Source organism: Centropristis striata, chromosome 3, assembly GCF_030273125.1.
Source record: "Centropristis striata isolate RG_2023a ecotype Rhode Island chromosome 3, C.striata_1.0, whole genome shotgun sequence".
Lineage (NCBI taxonomy): Eukaryota > Metazoa > Chordata > Actinopteri > Perciformes > Serranidae > Centropristis > Centropristis striata.
The window spans coordinates 26,262,517-26,287,577 of NC_081519.1; the positions used below are offsets into that span (position 1 = coordinate 26,262,517).

Consider the following 25,061-nt stretch of genomic DNA (forward strand, 5'->3'; position numbering starts at 1 on the left):
AGGCATTTGGATTTACTTAGGAAAACACACACACACACACACACACACACACACACACACACTGACAGAGCAGAATGTTGAAAGGTGTTAACAGTAAGTCACCATTCAGTATTGTGGATTAAGAAGCCCAGTCATTAGAGAGAGTATAAACCCTAAAATGCTTTTTTAAGCAGCCAAAGGAAAGCAAGGGTGCAGATAAACTGACAAAAGGAAAATGATAAAAAAAAGACTAAACAATAACATATGTAGACAAATAAAGAATATTGCATTAAATTGAATGTGACAGTGTAGTATATATCAAATATAAATATCATAATTTACTGCTGTGCTGTGACCCTGTGCCGGTTGGACCCGGTCTTCAGTTTTTTTAGAAGAAGACTTAAGCAGCACTTGAACAAGCAAAAGGTAAAAAATAAAATAAAATAATTATTTTTTTAAATGTCTCTTTATTGTCCTTTCTGTAATGTTTTGGGACACTTAACAGGCATATAACAGCAACCTGAGCTTACCTGTGTCAAAGAAAACAAAAAAGCACTTTAAGGATGTATTGTTACATTGACGCCAGTTTTCAGTTTTGTAAAGCAGTTGCGCTGCTTTTCATCAAAGGCGGAGAGCCAAGTGATTCAGTCGTAGGGCTCAGAGAAATCATAATCAGAAGTGAGCTTGACTCCCTAATCTGGAATGTCTGGAAAGGTACCTAACTTTATCAGCCAACACTGTCCCTGGTCTGTTCACTGTGAGAAAGCTGGCACATCTTGGAGCATCTGTACACAACAAGATGTTCATTTATTATCCTGAACCGCACTCAGGTCTTTCAGGTCGCGGGGTGCTGGGCACACAGAGACACACAATCACGCTCTCATTCACTTCTACGGGCAATTCAAATCACCAATTAAACCTTAGTGCATGTTTTTGGACTGTGGGAGGAAGATGGAGTACCCGCTGAGAACCCACACTGACACCGGGAGAACATGCAAACTCCACACAGTAGAGCCACAGGCCGGAGTCGAACCGGCGACCCTCTTGCTGTGAGGCTACACTACACCATCATGTCGCCCACTAAAAACAATCAAATGTTTTAAAAACGAAAACCCCTCAGCTGTGGCCGAAATCACGAGGGGCTGATGAACACTGTAACTATTATGTCAGTTTGATCTGTTATCATCATGAAGTTTAGTTTGTCAAACACAAATAGCTGCAGGGTTCATTTCACCACTACATATTAAATAATGCTGTTATTTTATGACCCCCCTTTGTCCTCGAAATTTGACTCTTAAAAGTTTTGAAGTCCTGGTTAAATATTTCACTTAGTTTCCCCCTATCTTTCTTTGTTTATCTTTCTTCTTGAGCTTTTAAAGCTCAAGAAAAAAGATAAACAATAGAAGGCGATGATGCAAAATTATAACTGGATAAAAAGGAAGATTAAAGATGTGTGTCCACACCCTTGATTTTAGTCTTTGGAGCCAACTATCTCTTACAAAATATGTTTATATATCACTACTAGCGTTGCCAATAATGAAACTGATCATTTGATTTTCTTTCTTCCAGCACAAAGTTATCCTCAATAACCAGAATCACAAAACTGGCTCATTTTATTCTATTTTTTCCAATCAAGCATTTTAATGTGCCTACTGTTAATTACAAGCAACATCATCAAAAACACAAATAAAGTCATTAATATGAGGCAGTGATATACCCATGGCAAAGTTTGGTGAAAGCGAGTGTAAAAAGTGATATTAAATTAAACTAAAAGACAGTGTAGACGTCTCTATCTCACAATGTCAACGTAAAGTGACAAGTTATTTGTGTATCTGCCCCCTGATCTGCTACAAGACTTGCTACAGATTCTTCCTTGCTCCATTCTACACTGTTCTACCAAGTTGCATTTAAATCAACAATATTAAAAGTATGGCTTATGTCTTAATATGTTAAAGTGATAAATACAGGACACCGTAGTGGTGTAGGTGACATAGTCAAGTCAAGTAAATTTTATTTATATAGCCCAAAATCACAAATCACAGATTTGCCTCAAAGGGCTTTACAGACAGCAGGTGAAGCGCCACCATTGGCGAGTAGTGATGCAGTGCGTGTAGAGGGGACCAGGAGAGGAGCATTCTAGTGAAGGGACAACAAAGCTTCATGAACCATTTGCTTTATTTACAGAGCCCACTAGATGGTGCTCTTTGTTCAACAAAGGGCTGAAAACACACTCAATTATCATTGCTAAAGCCTTTTTTAAGCAAAGACCACCATCTAGTTAGCCTGGCTAACACCAGACTAATCAAATGAGATTAGTCTGGAAACCAGCCATTCATTTCTCCATAGAGGAGGTGTGGTTTACGATCCTCCGGAGCCGTTTATTGGGCGCTACGAATGTCTATCAAAATCGTCAGCTCTTAGCCAATCGTATCAGTTATACCAGATGACGTATGTAGATCGACAGAAATGGATGTTTACATCTATGGTTTACATATCCAGACTAGCCCATCTCTACGTTGAGACTAAAATGCTCAATTCTGCTTCTGCAACATTTTTCTGCAGCATGTTCTGACTCTGGCTGCTCACCAGCAGTGTTGGTGTGTGTGTGTGTGTGTGTGTGTGTGAGTGTGTCTGTGTGTGTGTGTGTGTGTGTGTGTGTGTCTGTGAGAGAGTGTTGCTTGCTGCTTTGCTTCTCCAGTTCTCGCTTTCTGCAAGATTATTTATTTTCACCCCTTATTCCCCCTCACACATCCACTGATTTTATGGGCAATGAACAGGCTGCTGCGGGTCTCTCGGCGGCTCCGCTGTCCCCCGGCTCATAGCGAGATCACCGGCGTTACAGCAGTGAGCGGTAGCGGGGCTAGTTGGTAGATTAGGCTTTTGCCAAATCCTGTTGGAAGCAAGGCTAAAACATCCTTTTTGGTGGTAAAACATGAGTGTAAAGTCAAACGTTGTTCTTCTTTTAAAATCAACTTTTAAAATCTAAACTATTTAAAACGCCGTCTACAGCTAAAGAGAGTTTCGCGTCTGCTGCAGCCATGTTGGATCCATAAGAAAACTACAAAACTACAAGCTTCCGTCTGCCGAGTAGTTTCCGTCTTACCGTCCCTCCCCATTCTGTGATTGGATCCCTAAAACAGGGCTAAGAAACGGCCCTGGTTGCCAGACTGCCTGGAGGTTCGAAATGAAATTCGAGCGTGCAAGGCAGTATGGGTATACCCAGGCTACCATCTAGTGGGGTCAAAAAAATAAAGCAAATGGTTCACAAAGCTTCATTGTCCTTTCACTACAGCATTCCCATCTGGGGCTGACCAAGATCCACGACAGTGAGGCCAGCAGGAGAGAGAGAGCAGGACCACAGCTCGACACCCTGTGAAAGAGAGAGCAAAGAAAAGTGTGAGTACTCTGAGAAAATACATGCTTGTGAAACGTATTATTGGGACATCAGAGAGAGAGAAGAAAAGAGGAGCCCGGTGAATCGTGTCTCCCGACATATTGGGCCTATAGCCAACCCAACTAGGGGCTGGTCCGAGGCAGCCCAACTATAGGCTTTGTCAAAGAGAAGAGTTTTAAGTTTACTCTTAAATAAAGAGAGTGTATATATTGAGTAGCCAGCATCTTAGCATCAGAACAGAAACTCCACAGTTGATTGAGAACCCTTGCTTTGGTAGCCCCTGTGTTGTCAACAAGGTTCACATTTCAATAAAGAGATGACAATAATATGATATAGCTCAGTGGAATAAATTAAAGACATATCTTTCCTTATCATCATCCACACCAAAAGTCCTCAAAAATCCAGGGGATAGGATCCAAGCAATGTTTCTGTGAATGCAGTGTCTGTGAAAGTAAAGAAAAAGTACAATTCAACAGCTTTTTTATACTCCATAAACATGCATAAAAAGTTTTAAACTCAGTTAGAACTGAATTAGACAACAGCTTGAACTCCAAATAAAAAAATGTTGTGTAAGTAGTTAAAACAGGTCCTATCTTTACAAAATTAAAACACTGCTTACATGAAGGCATCAGAATTAAGAATCGCCCGTTGAGCCTCGAATTGCACACTGCAGTGGTGGTACTAGCAGCTCTGCAGCCAGACCAGACACACTCAAACACTCACACACTCTCTCACACACACACACACACACACACACACACACACATGCAGAGAGAGGCCCCCAACCTCCCACTTTCTCACCACATGAACCCCCATAAATCACTTGCAGGTCAAGGATCATTTTTTAAGACCAGATCTCCCCCAGCTTTTCTCCAGACACCACTCAAAACGCACGCGCACACACACACACACACACACGTCCAATTTTTTTTTCCAGTAGGACTTTGATTGCAACAGTTTTTTAAATGTCTTTCTGACATGTTCACAGTTGTATTTTAACAAGTTGCTCTCAATGGCACTGAAACTAGAAGCTGAAACTCCAGCTGCAGTGTGTTCTGCACCTCCAGCCAACCAGCAGCTAATTAATCACCAGTGGAATCAGCTGATCTGAAGCCAATTTGAAAGAAAACAGGATGTAAAAAATGAATATATGATAAATTATTTATTTTCCAAATGGAAGGAATTTATCTCCATTTGTGAAATGTTTCTCACTGATTCCTCATTCTCCCTCCAGTGAAATATAACATCTCTCTCTGTTTCTGCACTTTTCCTCTTTTTACGGTCACCTCTCTCAGTGTAAACACTGAGTGATTCCGTATTTTTAAAACAGAGAGAGTTCAACAGATCTTCAGGGTTGATCTTGTGCCTTTTCAGTGTGTTATATGTTTTTGTTCAGTGTGTTGCCAGATTGGGCAGTTTCCCTCACAACTGGGCTGGTGTGAGTTGTATTGTGTGGAGCAAAATGGGCTTGAGTTGGTGGACAGAATTTGGGCTGGTTTCCAAGAGTTTGGCAGGTTTTTAAATGTATCAAAAGTAAAATATATATATAAGGGAAAAAATATTTATTTGTTTTGTAAACAATTCAAAATACATTTCTCCACATCCAGTCACTCAGCAAACCTTCAGCACTCTTTTCTGGTTGAAAACTGAAGAGAGGCAGACAGCATCACTTCATCAAAGTGAATAGAGTTTCACCCTGATAAGAGTGAGACAAAGACAGATAACTTCAACTCTGGCTGAGTAAGATTGACTTATAAAGTTCTAAGAAGATATACACTTTATCTGTCACAATCATTTCATGGAAAGAGGTCACACATCAATATATACTGCAACTAATTTCTTTAATTAACTGCACTACCATGATCATATGTGATAAATCAGGTGAGAAGTTTTCTTATTTTGCACTGAAATGAATGGACAGAATTTTTGGTAGCCAAACTCAGCGCCCCCTGCTGGAATTTTTAGTAGAATGCAGCTTAAGCCACTTCCTGGCTTCCTCCCTGCTCAAACCCAGAGGTTGCCGCCTGTGTATGACTCACAAATGTATCATGAGTTTACTATGAGCACATGGTAATAGCTTTTCTAAAATAATAATCCCATCTTTCTCTTTTAAAATATTCAGATGTATCTACGATATAATAATAGAAGAGTTTGATGGCTATCTGCTTGGTGACAGAGGGTACACATGCCAGCACCTTGTCATGACCCCTGACCCTGACCCCCAACAGTGCTTCAATGTGGCCCACTGCAGCACTAGAGCCCGGGTTGAGATGACAGAGGATTTGTGACTTTATTGTGACACGTGTTGTTCTCCATAATATTGCCACAAATAGAGAAGGGCAACACACTGCTGTACAGATGAATGAACCTGAGGAAGACCGCGTCCACCTGCAGATGTGCATGATGCAGTCAAATAAAGACAACACATTCACATTTCATTTGCTCATCAGAATCAGAATCAGAAGCCTTTATTTTCATTGCACAGAGTAACAAGTACTAGTACAACAAAATTTGCCATCAACCTGTCCAAAACGTATAAAACACACATACAATATGACAGAGGTGGACAGGACAGGAAGACAGAGATGAAAGAAAAGAAATACAGCACAACGTGAGGAGAGGAAAGGAGGAAAAAACAATGAAAAAAACCTTGGCAACATAAGCACCTGAGTGTAAGCCTGAGACCCGTCTCAGCTCGCTGGAATGACAAAAACCGATAACATAGCAGTTGCTATGGAGACAACCTCACTATGCTCCAGTTCTTTATTTCATACAAATACAAAAGCAACTATGCTTTTGCCGCAACAATCAACATAATTCACCTATGAACATGAACCTCTAACTGGTGTTCCAGTCATCCAGTCAAAAGAATGTGCAAGTTATTTTTCCATTCATTTATTGGCATTTCCTCTGTAGGCCTCTCTGAATCCCTCTCCCTCTGTTCTCCATCGTTATCATTAAAGTTACTACTAAGTTGATATACAAACTGTATGATATATGCTTGGTTTAATATGTCAAATAGCCTATGATTTGAACCGAATAATGAGCCTATAGGCTAAAAGTCTGCCTTACCTGTTTGAATTATGTTTTTCATTTTCAGCTGCTTCCAAGTGCACTTTGTGCCTATCCTGTCGCAGGCTGAACACTTTCAGAATTGATTGAACTAAATCAGATCAACGGTTGAACTGCCAAGTTGGAGTTTCCTATCTTAGAGTTAATCAACAAGAGTTCAGCGTTAGGGTTAAAAGACCCAAGGTTTCTACGTCCCTGTCTGGTTGCTTTGTCACTCTGTTGCTTCTGGCTTTAGGAGCAGAGTGTGTTTTACAATCTAGGTCAGGACTTCAAACTGGGTCATTCAACACTACTTACATTGGCAGCTGATGACCATGTTGACATAAAGAATAGTGGTGGTTTTGTTTTTGTTTCAACCAAACTCAGCGTTCACAGGACCCATGTGAAAGACTCAGAGCATATGGCATCCAGACTGTGTGTGCATGAGCACAGAGTTATTGTGTACTTTCTTCTACACACTATTTTTTATATGCTGCATGTGTATCTGTGAATAAAAACTAGACAGCTCGGGATTTATTTACAGTCAGCAGCACCTGTTCTTCATCACTGATTGGCCTTTTTTAGTTTGTTGTTGTTTTCTTTTGATTGCCGTATCAGAAATGCATCTGTCTCTCACCTTCTTATAGAATTGTATTTTCTCTTTATCATTTTTTATGCAGATGAAGTAAAAGCAAAGCCTGTTGAAAACTAATCAAAGTCAGTTCTGGAGCACCTTTCTGAGCTGAGCTGAGCTGAGCCAATGCTAGTAGGTGGACAAACACACGATCTTTAGATAGCCAAGAGGGCCGCAATTCTTTTATTTACCCAACCCAGATTAGGAAACATGAAAAAGGAAGCCCACAATACTTAGCCATTGATAAAAGGATTCAGAGCCACTCTTGACTCTTCTATTGTCTAACTGATGCTGCTGCAGCATCTAAGCAAACCTCTTTAGGAACCACAAGTGTTGTTTTAAACAAGAGATGCCTTTACCACATGTAGCTGCCCAGTGATGTACGGTGAGAATGCTCTGACTTCCTCACAATCACATTTACAACATATGACCCCTACAGAGTAGATTATTCACCATTTGATTGGCAGAAGTTAACGGGTTATGTTTAAAATCTCATATCAGCTTTCTTTACACATCCAAACTGCACATTTAATAAAAAAAAAACTTTAACATGGTCTTACCTTTACTTATCAATGAAGTCCATGTGCCACTCCTTCCGAACAAAAGCATCGATAACTGGTTTGTAGAAGTTTTAAAAAAATAAATAAACGGATGGCTGCACTTGACTTGCTAACTGTAGATTGTAGCTGCTGTCACTCATTCTGCAGCCGAGGAGTCGCAAGAAGGATCACTGGGATCACCAGTGCCCCCTACCATAATGCAGGAGAACTGCACTGCAAAAAGGTGTCTAAAAACAAGATAAAAACACTAAATCTGTAAAACGAGATCAATTAAAGCTGCAAGCAGCGTTGAACTGGCACAAATTATTTGTTCCTTACCAAGATTTTTTTTTTAAACTTTAGATTTAGAAGTGTTAGACGATTTATCTTTTTTTAAGAGTTAATTTCTTATTTTGAGCGTTCAACATGCTTATTTCTAGATTTAATAATCTTAATTTAAGAAATCTTGTCAAGTGAAATTATCTGTCCATGCAGCAAGATAATTTCCCTCAGATTTAGTGTTTTTATCTTGTTTTTAGACACACCTTTTTTGCAGTGTGCGTGCCTCACTTAGTGCCTTTTCACAGTCGTTTTATAATGTGCTCAGCACAAGAAACACGTTACACACATACAGTTGTTGACAAAAAACACTGTACAGTATATACATCAGCTAAAATATGGAAATTTAGTTCATATAGCAAAAGTGTTTGAAAATTTTAATAGCGACGTACAGAGAGACAGCAGTACGGTCTCACTGCAGCATGACAGCACAGTTAGCGAGTCATTGATCAATCTATGGGCGAGGCTAGCCCATTTGTAAGGGGTGCTTTAGCACCCCTATAAATGAGCTCAGCACCCCTAAAACTTGGAGTAAGAAATGTTGTTATTCTAAAATTTTTGTTCATCTTTGAAAAACTTAAATGATGTCCAAAACAAACTCCGTAGTTTGTGGTATAAATGTATATGTTAAGGATGAAAATGAAAACACCCCCGCTTCGCAAATGGTATCATCCCCCTCTCACCCGCTCCCTCTCCTGGCTGCACCGCTCCGCTGGCCGACCGTCATCCAGCGAGACACACACGCAGAGTGAGAATCCTCTAGTGGTAGTGTTGTGAATCAACTAAGTAAGTTGCTCCAAAGCTCTGTCGCATACTTTCCTTTTACCTGGAGTTGTTCCGATTCCGATACCATATCGGCGAGTACTGGAGTCCAGGCACCGTTTTCCAGTTAGTTCGGTTAGCCCGGTTAGCTTCGTTAGCGCCATTAGCGCAGCTACAGTCAAACTGGAGCGGTAGTTTATTAAACAAAAGGAGCAGTGTGACAAATTAACTGCGTACCTGTGAAGTGTGTACTTGTGTCTCTGTTGTTAAAGTTTATTGTTACTTTAGAGCAGGGGTCTCAAACTCAAATTACCTGGGGGCCGCTGGAGGCAGTATCAAAATGACCAAAAAAAGACACAAAATTACTAAAAAAAAGACACAAAATGACAGAAAAAAACTAAATTACTTTAGAAAAGACACAAAATGACAGGAAAAAAGACACAACATTACTAAAAAAAGACACAACATGACCAAAAAACCCTAAATTATTTTTAAAAAGTCAAAATTACCAAAAAAAAAAGACACAAAATAACTAAAATCAACACAAAATGACCAAAAAAGACACAAAATAACTAAAAAGGATACAAAATTACCAAAAAAGACACAAAATTACCAAAAAAAGACATAAAATTACAAAAAAGACACAAATGACAGAAAAAAAACTAAATTACTTGAAAAAGACACAAATGACAGGAAAAAAAAGACTCAAAATAACAAAAAAAGTCACAAAATAACTTAAAAAATACACAAAATGACAGAAAAAGGCAAAATAACTAAAAAGAAACACAAAATGACAAATCACAAAATGAAAAAAACCTAAATTACTTTAAAAAGACGCAAAATTACTAAAAAAGACACAAAGTAACTAAAAAGGACACAAAACAACAAAAAAAAGACACAAAATAACAAAAAAAAAAGACTTAAAATGACCAAAAAAAGACACAAAATAACTAAAAATGTAGGAAATGGTCTAATACAATATATTTGTGTATGATTGTCAGTGCCAAGGGAAAGAGAGGAAGATGGAGAAAGGGAGAGCACGCAGGATGAACCAGGTGAGAAAACAACAACAATAAATTGATATAAAGTGAATAGTGGCGAGCAAAACAGTAACAACTCATATTCCTATACTAATTTATTGGCATTACTGTAGGTGGCCTATATTTTGCATTTTGTTGTCCAAGTAGCTGTTACTTTGTTCAGTGACAATAAAGTTCAATGCAATCGAATCTAATGACTGTTGATTGAGGGTGGGTGGTGGCAGCGGGGCTCAATGGGTGCTCAGCACCCCTAAAGCTCTGACCCTCGACTCGCCCCTGGATCAATCCCTGGTGAGGTTCATCTGGCTGATTCCTCCACACGGCTCTTCTCACTATTCGAACAGTAAATGTGAAAATTTAGCGATTTGAATAAAAAACAATCTAAAACTGGTGGAGTTGGATAAAAAACAAAACTTTATAGTGCAAATCACTGAATAAATTTTTTTTCTTTTAATTTTACAATTTATTCTTTCCATGATGACAGGTGAGGCACGGCCTCTCCTGACCGCACGTCACTGTAGCTGCCAGTGCTACTCAACACCAACTGGTCAATGCCTATGCAAAACAAAATCACTACCCAAAGCCTAACAAAGTAGATTTGTGTGATATGTGATCTTGCAATTTTCATGTGATCTTGAAAATTCCAATTGTTGATCAAAGTAAACTACCTGCATCGGAAAACAAAATGGAGAGATGGACCTGGTCCCAAATGTAAGATGAGCTAAGACAAGCCAAAATCTGCAGCAGAAACACAGTTTAAGCCTATGTCTCTGTGTCTGTCAATACATTTCTGAGATATTTCAGTCTGGACCAAAATTGTGGAATGCTGACCAACAAACGATGCCTTCCCAAGAGAAATGCCTCTAGCGTGACTCTGATGCTCCGCCATCTGAGCTACCAGACTCTGGATTTATCTGTGAACACATGACTGCCCTAATCTGTAGACCAGGATGCGTGCATGTTTGTGAGTCTCTGTCAAGATGTTCTCTTTTTCATGTGTCCCAGAGATGTTGGTGCTCTGTTTCCTGTTTTGGATTGTCTGAGAGAGTAAGGGTGGTCTCTTCTTTTGGATTTAAGTGTTTGAGTGTGTGTGCTGAGTAGAAGTGGAAAGAGACAACAAAGCTGACAACACAAGCTGTAACAAAAGGTTCAATAAAAAAGCAATGCATGTGACTTAGTATTCTGTAAACCTTTACAACTTGGCTTTGGCAGATGCTCTTACCTCAGTTGGGCTGAAGAGAGACGGCTGGTAGAGGACTTTTGATATTGTGAAACCTTTGGAAATCTTGAGCCAGCCATTTGAAAATTAGTTCATGCTTAAAAATGCTCTTTTAGGTCTGAACAAATATATAAATATATTTGGTTGAGGGCTTTAAGTGGGTAGTGGTTATCAGTCCTCAACTCACAGCAAGACACAGTTCTGTATTGCACCTCAAACACTGCACATTCAGCCATTAAAACTCTCCAGCAAGCCTTCGACAAACTACAACATTCTAAAATAAGTTCCCAAAACCAAAAACATGATGTTCTCAAGAGCCAGACATATTGCAGAAGATGGTCTACATATTACCACTTTAACAGGTCACAGCACTGAAAGGGTTTCACAATACAAATATCTAGGTGTCTGGTTAGATCAAAAACTCACATTGAAATTTCATATTGACATACTTACAAGTAAATTAAAACAAAAAATGTGATGCTTATACAGAAACAAAACAAACTTCCTTCTGTTCTGTAGGACACAGATCATTCAGGCTGTCTTTTTATCAGTTCTGGATTATGCTGATGTTATCTATAGACATGCCTCTGCCTCCACTCTCACCTCACTGGACTCTGTTTATCACTCTGCACTCCCATTCATCACTGGTGATAGTTACTCCACCCATCATTGACTCCTATACAACAAGGTGGGATGGGCACCTTTATCTGTGAGATGAGACATGCATTGATTCCTTTTCATTTATAAAGTCTTGATAGTCGACATGCCACCATACCTCAGCACTTTATTAAACTGGTCACATAGTAATTATCCAACACTATCTAGTGATTGCTTAATACTCAATGTTCCTCGGAAAAATACTGCTTTCAGTTTTTCTGCTGCATCTACCTGGAACATCTTACAACATTCACTCACACTCAACACAGTTATAACTCCGGGCCAGTTTAAAACTATGATAACCAATAACTCTGCCTTTTTTATTTTTTATTTTTTATTTTTTATTTTCACCTACAAGCAAGGTGACATGAGAGACAAGAGAGACAATAACTCTGCCTTTTACTGTAACTGTTTTTAATGTTTTTTCATTTGTTTTGTCTGTGCTGTTTGTGTTTTCTCTGTACTCTTGACATCATTGTAAATGAGGGGTTGCCCTCAATGATTCCTCAAGAAATAAAGGATAAATAAGAGTGTTGCCAGTTCATCCAGCCCCCTGCCATCTGAGTTCAGATAAGCGATTAAGGATGAATGGATGGATTTGGTTTCATGTTCTTTGTCTCATCAAGGTCATGGAAGTTTGTCAGTAATTGAGAATTGTTTGGGGATTTTTTTTTGCTTGCTTGCTTGCAGCAGCCTGAAGATGTGTCATTAAAATCTGAAAGTATTTTATTCTCTCTCTCTCTCTCTCTCTCTCTCTCTCTCTCCAGGATGTCTGTGAAGCTGCGATTTGAATCTCCCTCTGACGGTGGTTTGATCCAAAGGAGCTGCTCCTTCACAGGGTTCAGCTCTCTGACTGGAAGACGCCGGTGAGTGACACGCTGTTATGACCAATGAGAAGAAATTGCAAGAGAAACAAATTAGATTCCTGTCTTTTAGTCATCATCTGTAGGCCGAGAACGAATGGTATTCAGCAAAATGAATGCTAAGACAGAGCGTGCCATAGTGAAACCAAAATACATCATTTCTATTTCTTGTTCTCTTGATTTTTTACAGAACGGTTATGTATAATGTAACAGATCATTTAATTTGCATTAACTTTAAAAATGATTGTTTTCTAAGTGGAATTTAGGTCAATCAGAAGCAAGTACATTTGAGCCCTTCATCTCCACTGTTGACAATCTCCTGCATAGCATGGCTCTAACTACACAAAGGCAAAGCATGACATCAGCCTTGTGTATCCTGAGGTGGATTGAAGGATTGGTTGTGCACGTCCTCAGAAATGAACAATATGTGCCCATGAGATGCATTTTCCTGTTATTGTTCAAAGACCTTTTTGGTTGTGGGCAGTGGATGTTTAGTGCTCAGCTCAGCACTGTGTGTGCCCTATTAGTTGTTCTGGTAAAAAATATCTAATTAAAATGACTTAATTAATTAATTCTTTATTTATTTAATCCTATTATGGTGAATAAAGGGTCATAACATTAACAGACGCTTTCTAAAGTCAACTAAAGTCATCTAAAGTTCAACTGCGTCCCATAAGTTGTTGCAGCAATTTTTGGGTTGATACCATTACCATACCACCACCATACACACATTTGGTGTTCAATAATGCAATTTTGTTCATATCGAGAATTGATAAAAATTGTCAGAGAAAACCTCCAGAATATTATATCAATATGCCAAGACCTTTGGAACAACATAGAAGAATCCATGCTGAGATTTGGGTTCAAAAACTTTGATCATTTTGGATATTTCTGTATTTTCAGCGATTGGATGACGAGCACTTCTATTATACAAACAGCTGAGAAACCCTCTTATTGTCAATATACCTAGGAAAGTTATACACCCTCCAAAATCTCTAGGTCTGTTGTGATTATCCTAGAGGTCACAGCAGCTCATTTTATACACTGAGGTTGAGACTCAAGAAATGCCCTCACTGCAATGAACTGGCTACTACTGATGACTAACATCATCCCACATGAAGAAAACTGGCCTCATTGAATTCACAAGAGTCAGTCTGCCAGTATGCACAAATATTCAAATACAGCAGGCGGAATGGCAAATTTGTGCTACATGAGAAAAACTATGAGTTTTTTGCCTTAAACTGTATGTTATCAGCATAAGGTAGGCAAGTATGTAAAGAGGAGACTTGTGGGAACACAGAGAGCCTATTTTCATTCAGACATTATGGCGTCAGAGGTCTTTGGAAATCGCCAAAATAGCCTAACTTTGCAACAACAACAGCTTCCCGACATGGTATCCTAACATGAAGACATAGATTCCTTAGATCTTCTAGTTTCATATGATATCATTATATTTAGTATACTCCTAATATTGAGCCCACTACGGCCTCCAGGAAAAAAAAATAGTAATATAGTCACAGGTTAAGCATATAACCACTAGGAGCAGTGTGGGGTTGTGTGGTGACATCAGAGATGTTACTTGTCATTTATTTGTTGCATAGGCAAAACAATAGGCAAGCAATAGGGACACATAATCGCCATCTTCTCCGTGTGTTTGGTTCCTGACTCCTTACCCTAAGAAACATTCTCCTTGTTCATTCCTGAGCGTCTCCACTGTGTTCCAGCCCTGACACCATAAACCCACGAGGTCCGCCATCATTATTCATTATCGAGCTTTGATGGTGACACAGCCCGGGCCATAAACACGCCACAAACACACACACACACACACACACACACACACACACATGCAAGCATGAAAGCCCTTTTAAGGCTGAATCCATAATTACAGAGTACGTCTATGAAACAAGAGAAGCATTATTCTGTGAGAAATATGGACAAACAAAAACACCATACAGATGTGTGAGCAGACACAAACACACTCTGTGCATATGACATTTATAAGCATTTTATCTCAGTCACACCTGAGAATGTCTTAATATTTTGTATTATGATACGTTATTGTGTGAAGTTATTGTATTAATCCTATATTAGAAATGTGCTGAGACAACACCAATGTCAATACTGACCTTATTAAGCAGATTAGGCATCAGCTTGACATTACTATAAATACAGTGATACAGGACATACTGGACCAGCTCTCTGTTTAAAGGGTCCGGCCTGTATAATATAATACAGGATTATTCCAGCTGGTGGTGAGGACACACAGCTTCTAACTGCCTTCTTCCAGATGTTTTACCCTGCTTGCTTCTGATTTGTCTCCGACCAAATAGCTTTTAGGTGGAATACTCAAAACAACCATGCCTGTTAACGGAATCTCTCCTCTTTATGATCAATGCGCTTGGTATGGTGCTAGGTAATTATTAAGTCTCTAGAATAATAAGCCTCATGGGTTTATTGGCTAGAGTAACCTTTTTTTTTAGAACTTTCTTTTCTTTAAGGCACTCGCCACCACCACTTACATTAATACAGTTGAAAAATAGGGTTGAGGTTGTAGGGCTAAAAATAAAAAATAAAGATATATTTCTCCAAAGAAAAATGACAGGATCAGTCATTTCAGCAAATGGCCAAAGACGTGTGTTTAAATTTAAGAGAAAAGGCCAAAAAGAAGGAGGTTGGGTGATGTTTGAGATGATGAGATAAAATAAGTTTTTGTAAGACTTGTAAACTTTGTAAATTCTGAGTGTATTGAACAATCCAGATGTATGACGATCTCGCTCTGCATCTTTACGTATATTTCTGTTTTTAGGCCGTCTTCTGCTCATAATTCTCTCCGCTCCAAAGCAAGGACAGGAGGTAAATCTCCCAGAATGCCCCTGTCTCCCAGCAGAGGAGGAGGAGCTATCTGGTCTCTGCAGCCAGAGCAGGTCAACACGGTCTTCCAGGCGCTACGCAAAGGACTCAAGTATGTTCAATATGTACCCTACTACTGAAGTGATAGTAAATCACATATACCAAGATATAAAAAACAATTGCTCACGAAACATTCTGCATCAGGTTCTATGTATATATATATATATATATATATATATATAGATAGATAGACAGATAGATAGATAACCGATTTAACTTGTTTGTTGGGGTTATGATGGGTGAGTGCAGCCTTCACTCAGTCTTCAGGAGGATTTTGGAATGACAGGCTCCTTATTGTGGCATTCCAGAATAAATCAGTACATTAAAATGGAAATGTAGTATGTTAGTGATCAAGATCGATCAAGGTTCAGGTGACTGGAAGTCAGGAAGTCAGTCATACTACATTTATTGTAGCTTATATATTACAGCAGTGGTGGAATATAACTCAGTACATTTACTCAAGTACTGTACTTTAGTACATTTTGAGGTACTTGTAGTTTACTTGAGTATTTCCATTTTATGTAACTGTAGACTACATTATGGGGCAAATATTGTGATTTTTACTCAACTTTTAGCCGACAGATTTAGTTACTTTTCAGGTCGAGATTTAATATAAAAACATGATCAATTTAAATAAATGCATCAATACATACAATTGTTTAAATATACGATTCACCAGATACATCTGAGGGGTAATGACTATGATTATTGATGTAGGAAAAAAGAAGAGAGGAACAACTTTCATCTTTTTTTTTTTTTTGTGAAATATTAGATGTTTTTCTGTATTTCTGTATTCTGTAATAGTACCAACATGTGGACTGGAAGGGTAAAGAAGCTTAAAAACATGTACAAAATTGTACCTAAAAAAACAACCCTTCTTTAAGTTCAACCACATCTGAAACTGGTAAATGTGGTGAAATGGACTAAATGAAGTGAATGCAACAGCACTAAATTGCTGTGTAGACAAGTGTAAAAAAACTGGTAGGTAGTAGGGAAAAAAAGCCATGATTTTAGACACGCCCAAATCATCCTGAACACAGAAATGGTGAAGAACAGTTTCCAAAACTCCAAAATTCAGTCATAAAGGCTATAATTTTAAGTATTTTTTACATGTTGTTTTTTTATTTTAATTTTGTACCTTGTAAAATGTGTTTTCATACAAATCTCTGATTTCACTTTACCCAGACTTTAATGATTGTGTTGGTATGTGTAGGGAGTACCTGGAGGGTCACCAGGTAGAGATGGACTTCCTGTCTTCACAGCAGAGAGAGACCAAGAGGAACTCCAGACTGGTGAGGAGAGAGAAGGAGATTGTTGCATTGTTATGTGTTACTTTAAGTACATGCTGCAGTGGCCCTTACAAAGCATGGACTGTTAGATGCAGGTTACAAACAAATGGAACTAACAATGTCATCATTGCAACTTTGACCCTGTTGCTCATATGTGCTGCATAGACAGTTGTGGGACAGAACAAAACAGACAGAAAAGCATGCTAGCTTGTGTACGACAAAATGTGACCAGATGCATTTTGCATTTGAAATACAAACAGCAAATATTTTTGCTGGCATATTTTGGGTGGTTGTGATGACATGAAGGTAATTTTGTATTTCTTCTATTTCCAGGCCTTTCTGTATGATCTGGAGAAGGTAATCTTTGCACCAGAGCCACAAACACAACACTGAATGCTGAAAAATAATATAATAATAATAATAATTATAATAATAATAATAATAATAATAATAATAATAATTATTATTATTATTATTATTATTATTATTATTATGTGAATCTAAGCTGTTGTATTTTTGCTTTCACAGGAGATCAGAGCATTGGAGAGATACATACGGAGATTAGAATTTCAAATCAGCAAGGTAAAGTAGTACATGAGCAATACAGTGGTCTTGTCTTTTTAGGTCAGGGTTTGGTCTTGGGTTGAGGCGATGGTGATCAAGTGATCATTGAAAATACGACTGCTCTCGAAACATTCTAGGTAATTTCAAATTAAAGGCGTGGAAGACCTCAATAGCTTTGGCAGCCAGGTGAGCGTGAGGTAGGCATGGGACGTTGTGATTATCCTGGCCAAAATAATTGGGATTCACAATATTATCCTGATAATCCACAAAATACGCTATCAAAGAGTTTAAAGTGGGGATTTAATTCGTTTTAAATCTGTCTGAAGTATAAAACGATTTAACTTTTTTGTCGGGGTTATAATGGGCCAGCTTTTAGCCAAGTGTAGGATTTTGGAATGACTTGAAATATGAAGGTTCCCTATTGTGGCAATTCAAAATAAATCAGAAAATCAAAATGGAACTGTATGTTAGTGATCAAGACAGATCAAAGTTCAGGTGATTGGAAGTCAGATAGTTAGAGTTTTGTGAAAATAAAGAAACTAAACAACAAGATCTCCATCCTAAACGAACATTGTTTGTCGATACCACCCATAACGACCCATATGAGCGTTTGTCAAAACGTTGTTTTGCGGCTTGTGGTATGGAGCGGTCCGCTTCATTATTACAACCGCTAGAGAGTCACAGAGTCTGAAACAAGGTTATAATAGTTTTGGATTTTTCATTAGTTTTACTTAGATTAGATTTTTTGTTATCAAATACAGTTAGTTTTAATTCATTTTTAGAGTGAGTTTGCTAGTTTTAAAACTTTTTTTTATTTTTTGAAAATACTTAGTTTTAGTTTTTCTTTAGTTTCAGTTTTTTTGTAATGGGGTATTTGTTGGGTACGAGATTCAAAAAAGTCACAATAAATGTTGCCTTTATTTCCTTTGTCTGATCCATCTCAGCCCCAATAAGTTTATTAAGTCATAAAACCAGATAGATGAAGTAGATTTCATATCAACCAAAAAGGTTTACTTATGAAAAAAGTTGACAAAGACATTTTCACTATAATTTTAGTTAGTTTTGTAACACAATACACACAATACAGTTTCAGTTAGTTATCGTTTTTTTTTTAGAAAACTTTTGTTTTTATTTTTATTTCAGTTAATGAAAATGTTTTTTCAATTCTAGTTTTCGTTGACTATAATAATCTTGGTCTGAAAATGTAAATATGGGACATATTTTGCTGCCTGTACAAACAACTAATGCAGGATGGTTCCAAATTAAAGTTTTTTTTATCAATTTTGTAGCTGATCAAAGTGTTTTTGTGTCTCGTCTGTGCAGGTGGAGGAACTGTATGAGACGTACTGTATTCAGTGGAGGTTGTGTCAGGGAGCGGTCAACATGAAGAAAGCCTTCTCACTGTCGCCCTCCACCAGAGCCTCCAGAGAGAGTCTGCTGGAGCTCAGTCGCAACCACAGACACAGCCTGCAGGTACTGCCAGGATCACAGTTAATCTCTGCACTCAAATGTTTTCTTTTTGTCTCTGCTGACGAGTGTGTTTCAGGTGTAAGCCAGCCAGTGGCAACTTTGCCGCAGCAGTCTCTCCCAGCTGCAGTCAGAGCAGAGATGTTAACCCCTCAGCGTCCAGTCTGCAAATGAATCGTGCATGTGCAAAGTCGCCACTGGCTGGCTTACAGTCTGTTTTGGGTCACTTTTGCCAGTTCCTAGGCCAGATAAAGGAGCAGGGTTGGAATTGTGACAGATGACACATGCAGTTCTAAACATATTTAGGGTGTTTTTTACTGTCTTTTTGACATTTTTGTTTGGTGGTATGCCGTGTGATTTTTCTAATGTAAAATATGTGCCGTGGCACAAAAGAGGTTGGGAAACAATGCTCTAAACCACTTGTAGCCTTTATCTACCAGAGCCGGTTCCCGTCCAGTGCTCATACTGGTTTGCTGTTGCTTCAACTTGCAAAACCGGTTTGCTTTTCCACAGGCTCTAGAGCCACGTCATTACATCACTGCTAACGTCTATTTATATAAAATACAAATATAAGTATTATAACAATGGCAGACTAAATGTCTCTACAACACATCTGAGCACATTTTGATCACTATGGTCGCCGAATACACGCTAGCGATCGCCCACTAATGTGAGCACGCTAGCTCGCCCGTATCAATCACATTGCAGTTGAATCAAATAAATAATACACGTTTTAGTTGGCCTTTTTCAACGGCACCGAGTTTCTCTTGTTGGTCAGATAGCCCCGCCCCCAGCCCCTGATGTAGCAGTTTGCGGTCAAGTTCATCTTTGTCATGTTTCAACTGCTGCTCTGCTGTAAAAATATATGTCAGGTATTTGATTTGACCATGTGTGCAGCGAACAGGAGGTCACACATACATGACATCATCGACACATGAATGACCAAAAAGGAAAAGTTTTGAACATCCTGTTTCTGCTCCTGCATCCTCAAGTGGTTCAAATGTTTTTAACCAAGTCTAGCATTTCATGAATGTTTTGCAAGAAAATGTAGCTAAAGTTCAGTCAACTGAACATGCTGTTACTCTAAGGATCATTATTAATGTGAAGCTGAGGTGTTTAGAGAGAGCATGTATGTTAAACCTAACCTTCCCTCAAACTATAAACAGCATGACAGTTGTCAACAAGATAAATACATCAAAAATGTGTTAAAAAATAAAAACAAAAACCTGAAACAGTATTATTTTCAGTTTTTCAGTTTTCTTTAATTTTCTGCATAAGTAAATCTGGTCTGTTTATTACCTGTGTTTGAATGCAGCTCAAGTGTAAAACCTCTTTAAGAGTCATTCATTGGCCACGTTGTTCCAGTTTTGACCTCGACATTTTGATCTGCAAACAGCCACGACCCCCCCCCCCCCCCCCCCCCCCCCCCCAAAGCAGCAGTCTGCTCAACACATGCTGTGTCATCTGACTAAACTCAGCTCTTCATCAGGAAAATATTAAATAAATAGGATTTATTTCACTGAAAGTTGGTAACTGTGTTTCAAGAAGGGCAATGCTCATTTTAATGTCTAAAAGCTTTATTTTTATGAGAATATGCATCTTTTTTTTTACCTTAGGAAAAATTATTTGTCTTTATCAAAAACATGTGTGTTTCATGTGTAGTATGTGTATCATTCTTTTACACCTGCACAATACAAGATTTGTTCTGTAAAATTATAAAAAATAAAAATATTGCCACAACAAAATTAATTTCTGATCGCTTTTTAGTCTCTGCTAAGAAATGATCTTCATGCTCAAAGAGCCAACAGTCATCAACAATAAAAAATAAAAAATAAACAGGTGATTTTATTTACCCCACTTACTTTATTTTTTGTATTTATTTATTTAAACAGTTATCTATACAGTATGAGATTAAAATTTCAAAACTCATAAAGTTAAAATGTCTGGCGATCTGATGTTATCATTAGTTATTGCTGTGATTGAGACCCATAGCAGCAGAATATGACATGTTGTGCCTTAAAGGTGGAGGTTGAAGTATACCTACAATAATACCATAATCAGGTGCAGACCGACCAGTCACTGTCATTTTTGTGGCAACTTTATATTAACCCAGACAACATAAACTGTCAATGTCTTTACTATGACAACTTGACATTTAACATGTCAAAAGGCCTAAATATCAAACTTAAAGAAATGATTTAGCTTTATCTGTTAACATAACAGTCATATGACCAGGGATGAGCGTAACTTTTTGGTCTAGTTCTCAAAGGAGCACCTGAAGATGTTGCCTGGTGCTCCCTCTTTGCGCGGCTCAGTTCTCCTCCGTTTCACTATATTGCGCTCCATTTTAATCAGAATCAGAAATACTGTATTGATCCCTGGAGGGAAATTCAGTACAGTGGAAATAGCAAAAATATGAAAATAGACAGACTTTTAAAAAGAAAAATACAGATTTCAAAATTGTTTTATTGCACCAGTAAGCAACAGTACGCAGGTGAAATATAATAATAGATGATGAAAATCATTTATCCCCTCATATTTAGAACGGGTTATTGAGGGTGGAAAACGGCATTTTCCTCCATTGTCAGAGAGCTATAAACTGTAAACACAAAGCCAGTTTGTGTAGTTTTAGTATAGATATGAAACACAGAAACAGTGATTTCTGTTTTTTTTCTTATTCCTAGTTTAGCCTCATAAGAGTGATTTTCAGTTCGTTTTCTGCACCTTTGCATTAAAGGTGACATAACTGACCTAATGACACTTAACGACAACATTCTAATTATGGGTGTCATGTCAGTCTTATGCATACCCCTTTAAATCAAATGTTACCATATCACTTATATCTTATTTTCTCCTTTTGGCAGGACATGTCAGTCGTGGAGGGACAGTTAGAAATCCTCCTTGGAGAGCTTCACATTAAAATGAAAGGTACAAACACAGAAACACACACAAATATCAGAGACACGTTACCTTTCTAATAGCTAACATGTGTTTTCACTTGCAGGTCTGATCGGTTTTGCTCGACTCTGCCCCGGAGACCAATACGAGGTGAGATTCTCTATTTAAAGTGACAGAAAATACTTTCTTTAATATTTAATGAAAAACATGGTTAGTACTGCAGTGATGTCATGTCTTGATGATGTCACATGACCAGGTGTTGGTGCGGTCTGGCCGCCAGCGTTGGAGGATCCGAGGGAAGATCGAATCAGACAACACACAGTCCTGGGATGTAGAGGAGATGGTCTTCCTCCCACATATACGCCACAACTTTCAGATAAAGGTTGCAAACACACAAAAATATACATGCGTACACAAATGCATGCATACACACACACACACACACACATATATATATATATATATATATATATATAACCTATAGCCTAAACCTAAAACAAATACTTTTGACACCTGAATCCCTCAAAATTGGGACTTTTTTGAGTATGTGTTATGTAGTCGTGTACACCCACAGATACACCTACTTGTGTGTGAGAGAGAGGAATTTAAATAAAGGTGGGGATGAGTAAACGATGAGCCTATGAAATGGTAGTAAATAATGATACATAATTATTATTATTTATTATTATTATATTAATTATTTAATTTTACTAACTATACTACTAACTACTAACTATAGTTTTTGGAGTATTATAAAACAAAATTCCTTTTACACATTTTGTGCATTTCCTTGAGCTTGTTGTACAAGACATTTGTTAATGTGTGCAGGTAACAGAGGCAAAGGGTTTGGGTTGGCTGCTGGTTGGCATGGTGACGTGTGCGAGCGCAGACTTCTTTGTGGCGAGGCCGCAGCTGATGCTGGTGGACATCACAGAGCTGGGAACCATCAAACTGCAGCTGGAAGTCTCCTGGAAGTACGAACACACACAGATAAGAATGACCTCTCTATCCTGCCCTTTAGCCTAACTGTAGTAACTACATTTTTGGTCAAAATTGAGTTATCACTCAAAATGAACTCCTTGATGTCTGTTTTATCTTGTAACAAAGTTTTAGGTTTCATTTTTGCTTTATTTCAGAGAAATAATTATATAAAAAAACACAAAATCAAAATCAAAACCAAGCAGTAATTGCACTTACCACAGTCTGCTTTGGATATATATATACTAATTTAAACATGAAAATAATAGAAATTATCAGTTTATTTTAAAGGGAAATTATTATCTATATAGTGAATAAATAGTGAGATAATACTATATTAAGACTAAAATATAACATTACTTTAAAATATTAAGTCTAAAATACACAAATATTTGAATAGAGTTGTTACACACTTTTAAATACACTTATAACAAAATCAATTTGAAAATGTTTATTCACTGAAAACAAAATATAAAAGCTGAAAGAAGACAACAACATTGTTGTTACTGCACTCTGTTTTTGCATTACTATTAGAACCTTTTACAGTAATGCAAAACCGGAGTGCAGTAACTCCGTTTTTGGGGTCAAAGGTAAAAAAAATTGTCATGATTTTTCATCATAAAAATGACATCCTCAATACATGTAGAAATAAGTGTCATATCACTTATCTACATATAACCAATTTGGCTGGTCAGTTAAAAAATGTTTAAAAAAACTTTAAAGCAGTTTTTCTCAGTTTTACCTTTTGCATAGTTACTGCAGTTAGACTTTGTAGGGCAGAATACATGTCCTAATATAAAAATAACAGATGAGGTGGTGACTGAGAACGCCATCACGTCAAGCGCAGAGGCATTGCCTGTGCCGTGGACAGGGGTTGATTGAAAGGTGAAGAAGAGAGGACTGAAATCAGTGATATTCTCAACAAGGAAAGTAGAACAATTGGATGTTCTGACGGGGGAATAGGTGTGGTCAGCTGTGTAACAAAATTAAATCTGTAGCATAAAATATGAGACCGTCTTCCCTGAACCTTTGTCTCAACCTCAGAGGTGTGGCCGCTTGATCTGTGAGGAAATTATCAAGTGATGATTGCAGCTGGTGCACAAATCATCAGGTACTTAACTCTCATACAAGAAAAGGGGAGAAAGAAGAAGTGATAGAGGGAACAATTACTGCTAGGATAACTGTAATAAATGCAATAAATTGTATGTATAAATTACTTTACAAAAAGTCACAAATGCTTTTCATGGTACCACCAGGTTTAGGACATTTCAGGCTTATATAATCAGGCTATTGAAGTAATACAGAAATTAAATGAAATTTCAAAAAAATCAAAGATTACAATAAAGATAAATACTAAATACAAACAGACAAAACTGCCCTGATGACTACCAGAAAAAAAGTACAACAATTAGAATAAAAGATTTAAAAAATAAATCATGGGATGGGTTGAACAAACAGCTGACTTTCACCCAGGAGAGCGGGGTTCGCGTTCCATGTGAAATCAAAAGTAAATGATTTTAGTAATGTGATTTGACTGTAACTTATGCTTTTTGGGTAACTTGATATAGTCACTTGACCCTTGTAACAACTTCACTTCCCGTTGTGGCGGCCCCTGCTGGTGAAATGTATGCACATTTATTTACCGTTTAAACTGTCTTTTATAACGTCTTTCCAGGAAGTTTTTTGCCCTAAACCTAGGTCAGTGGCTTTTAGGGGTGTGACGATACTGTCAGCTCACGAGACGAGACGAGACATGATATTGGGTTCACGAGAGCGAGACAAGACGAGATTTTAAGAAAACTGCAATGACAAAATATATGACTAGACCAACAGACTTTTATTTAACTGAGTAGCACATGCATTTTGAAATGTTTTATTATAACTCTATACATGCATGATATAAGCATGAGCTTTTAATAAACTTCTTCTTCCACAACTTGAAACTAAAACTAGAAAATTTCTAAAGAAATTTTGATTGTGTGCTTGCCTCTGGACCGTGACTCTCGTGGCTTATCAAAAGGGGCAGGTATTAAACAGGGACTTTTGCTGAGTGCACTGACACCTCGTACAAGTCTCTAGGACAAACGGTTCACTAGTTAGTAAAAGGGGGCGTGGCTAATAAAAAGGGGAGGGGTAATCAATCACCAGTTAAACAGGGACTCTATGCCGAGTAATCTGACACCTTATACAAGTTTCTAGGACAAACGGTTCATTGGTTATGAAAGGGGGCGTGGCTAATCAAAAAGGGCGGGAATTTATGAAACATTGTTATGTATAAGTGGTCAGTGATGAACCATCATCATGCTTGACAAGTTTGAGGAAGATTGGACAATGTATGGTCAAGTTATAAGGTCTCATGTTTTATGAAGTCTGTTCACTTAGAGTAAACTGACAGTTATCAGTTAGAATGTCTGTGTTGGAGGAGGGAGGGGGGGAGGCTTTGGTAGCTAAGCAACCACGTGGCCAGGTGGAGTC

General features: G+C 38.0%; 1 protein-coding gene across 4 annotated transcripts in view; it reads left to right on the forward strand.

Annotated features, from left to right (window-relative positions):
• Positions 1-25,061, forward strand: part of ripor3 (RIPOR family member 3) — a 111,251-nt gene that overhangs the window by 43,114 nt on the left and 43,076 nt on the right. Inside the window, exons 3-13 of one of the 4 annotated variants that reach the window (XM_059329004.1) lie at positions 3,272-3,375; positions 12,382-12,480; positions 15,287-15,442; positions 16,604-16,682; positions 17,013-17,036; positions 17,208-17,261; positions 18,567-18,716; positions 21,575-21,638; positions 21,715-21,758; positions 21,865-21,990; positions 22,437-22,582. In XM_059329004.1, coding sequence (XP_059184987.1) covers positions 12,383-12,480; positions 15,287-15,442; positions 16,604-16,682; positions 17,013-17,036; positions 17,208-17,261; positions 18,567-18,716; positions 21,575-21,638; positions 21,715-21,758; positions 21,865-21,990; positions 22,437-22,582 — 941 coding nt within the window. In that variant the 5' untranslated portion in view covers positions 3,272-3,375; position 12,382. Of the gene's footprint in view, positions 1-1,868; positions 3,376-8,685; positions 8,723-12,381; positions 12,481-15,286; positions 15,443-16,603; positions 16,683-17,012; positions 17,037-17,207; positions 17,262-18,566; positions 18,717-21,574; positions 21,639-21,714; positions 21,759-21,864; positions 21,991-22,436; positions 22,583-25,061 lie in introns of those variants that run through there. The other 3 variants (XM_059329006.1, XM_059329007.1, XM_059329005.1) reach the window with 3 other exon arrangements.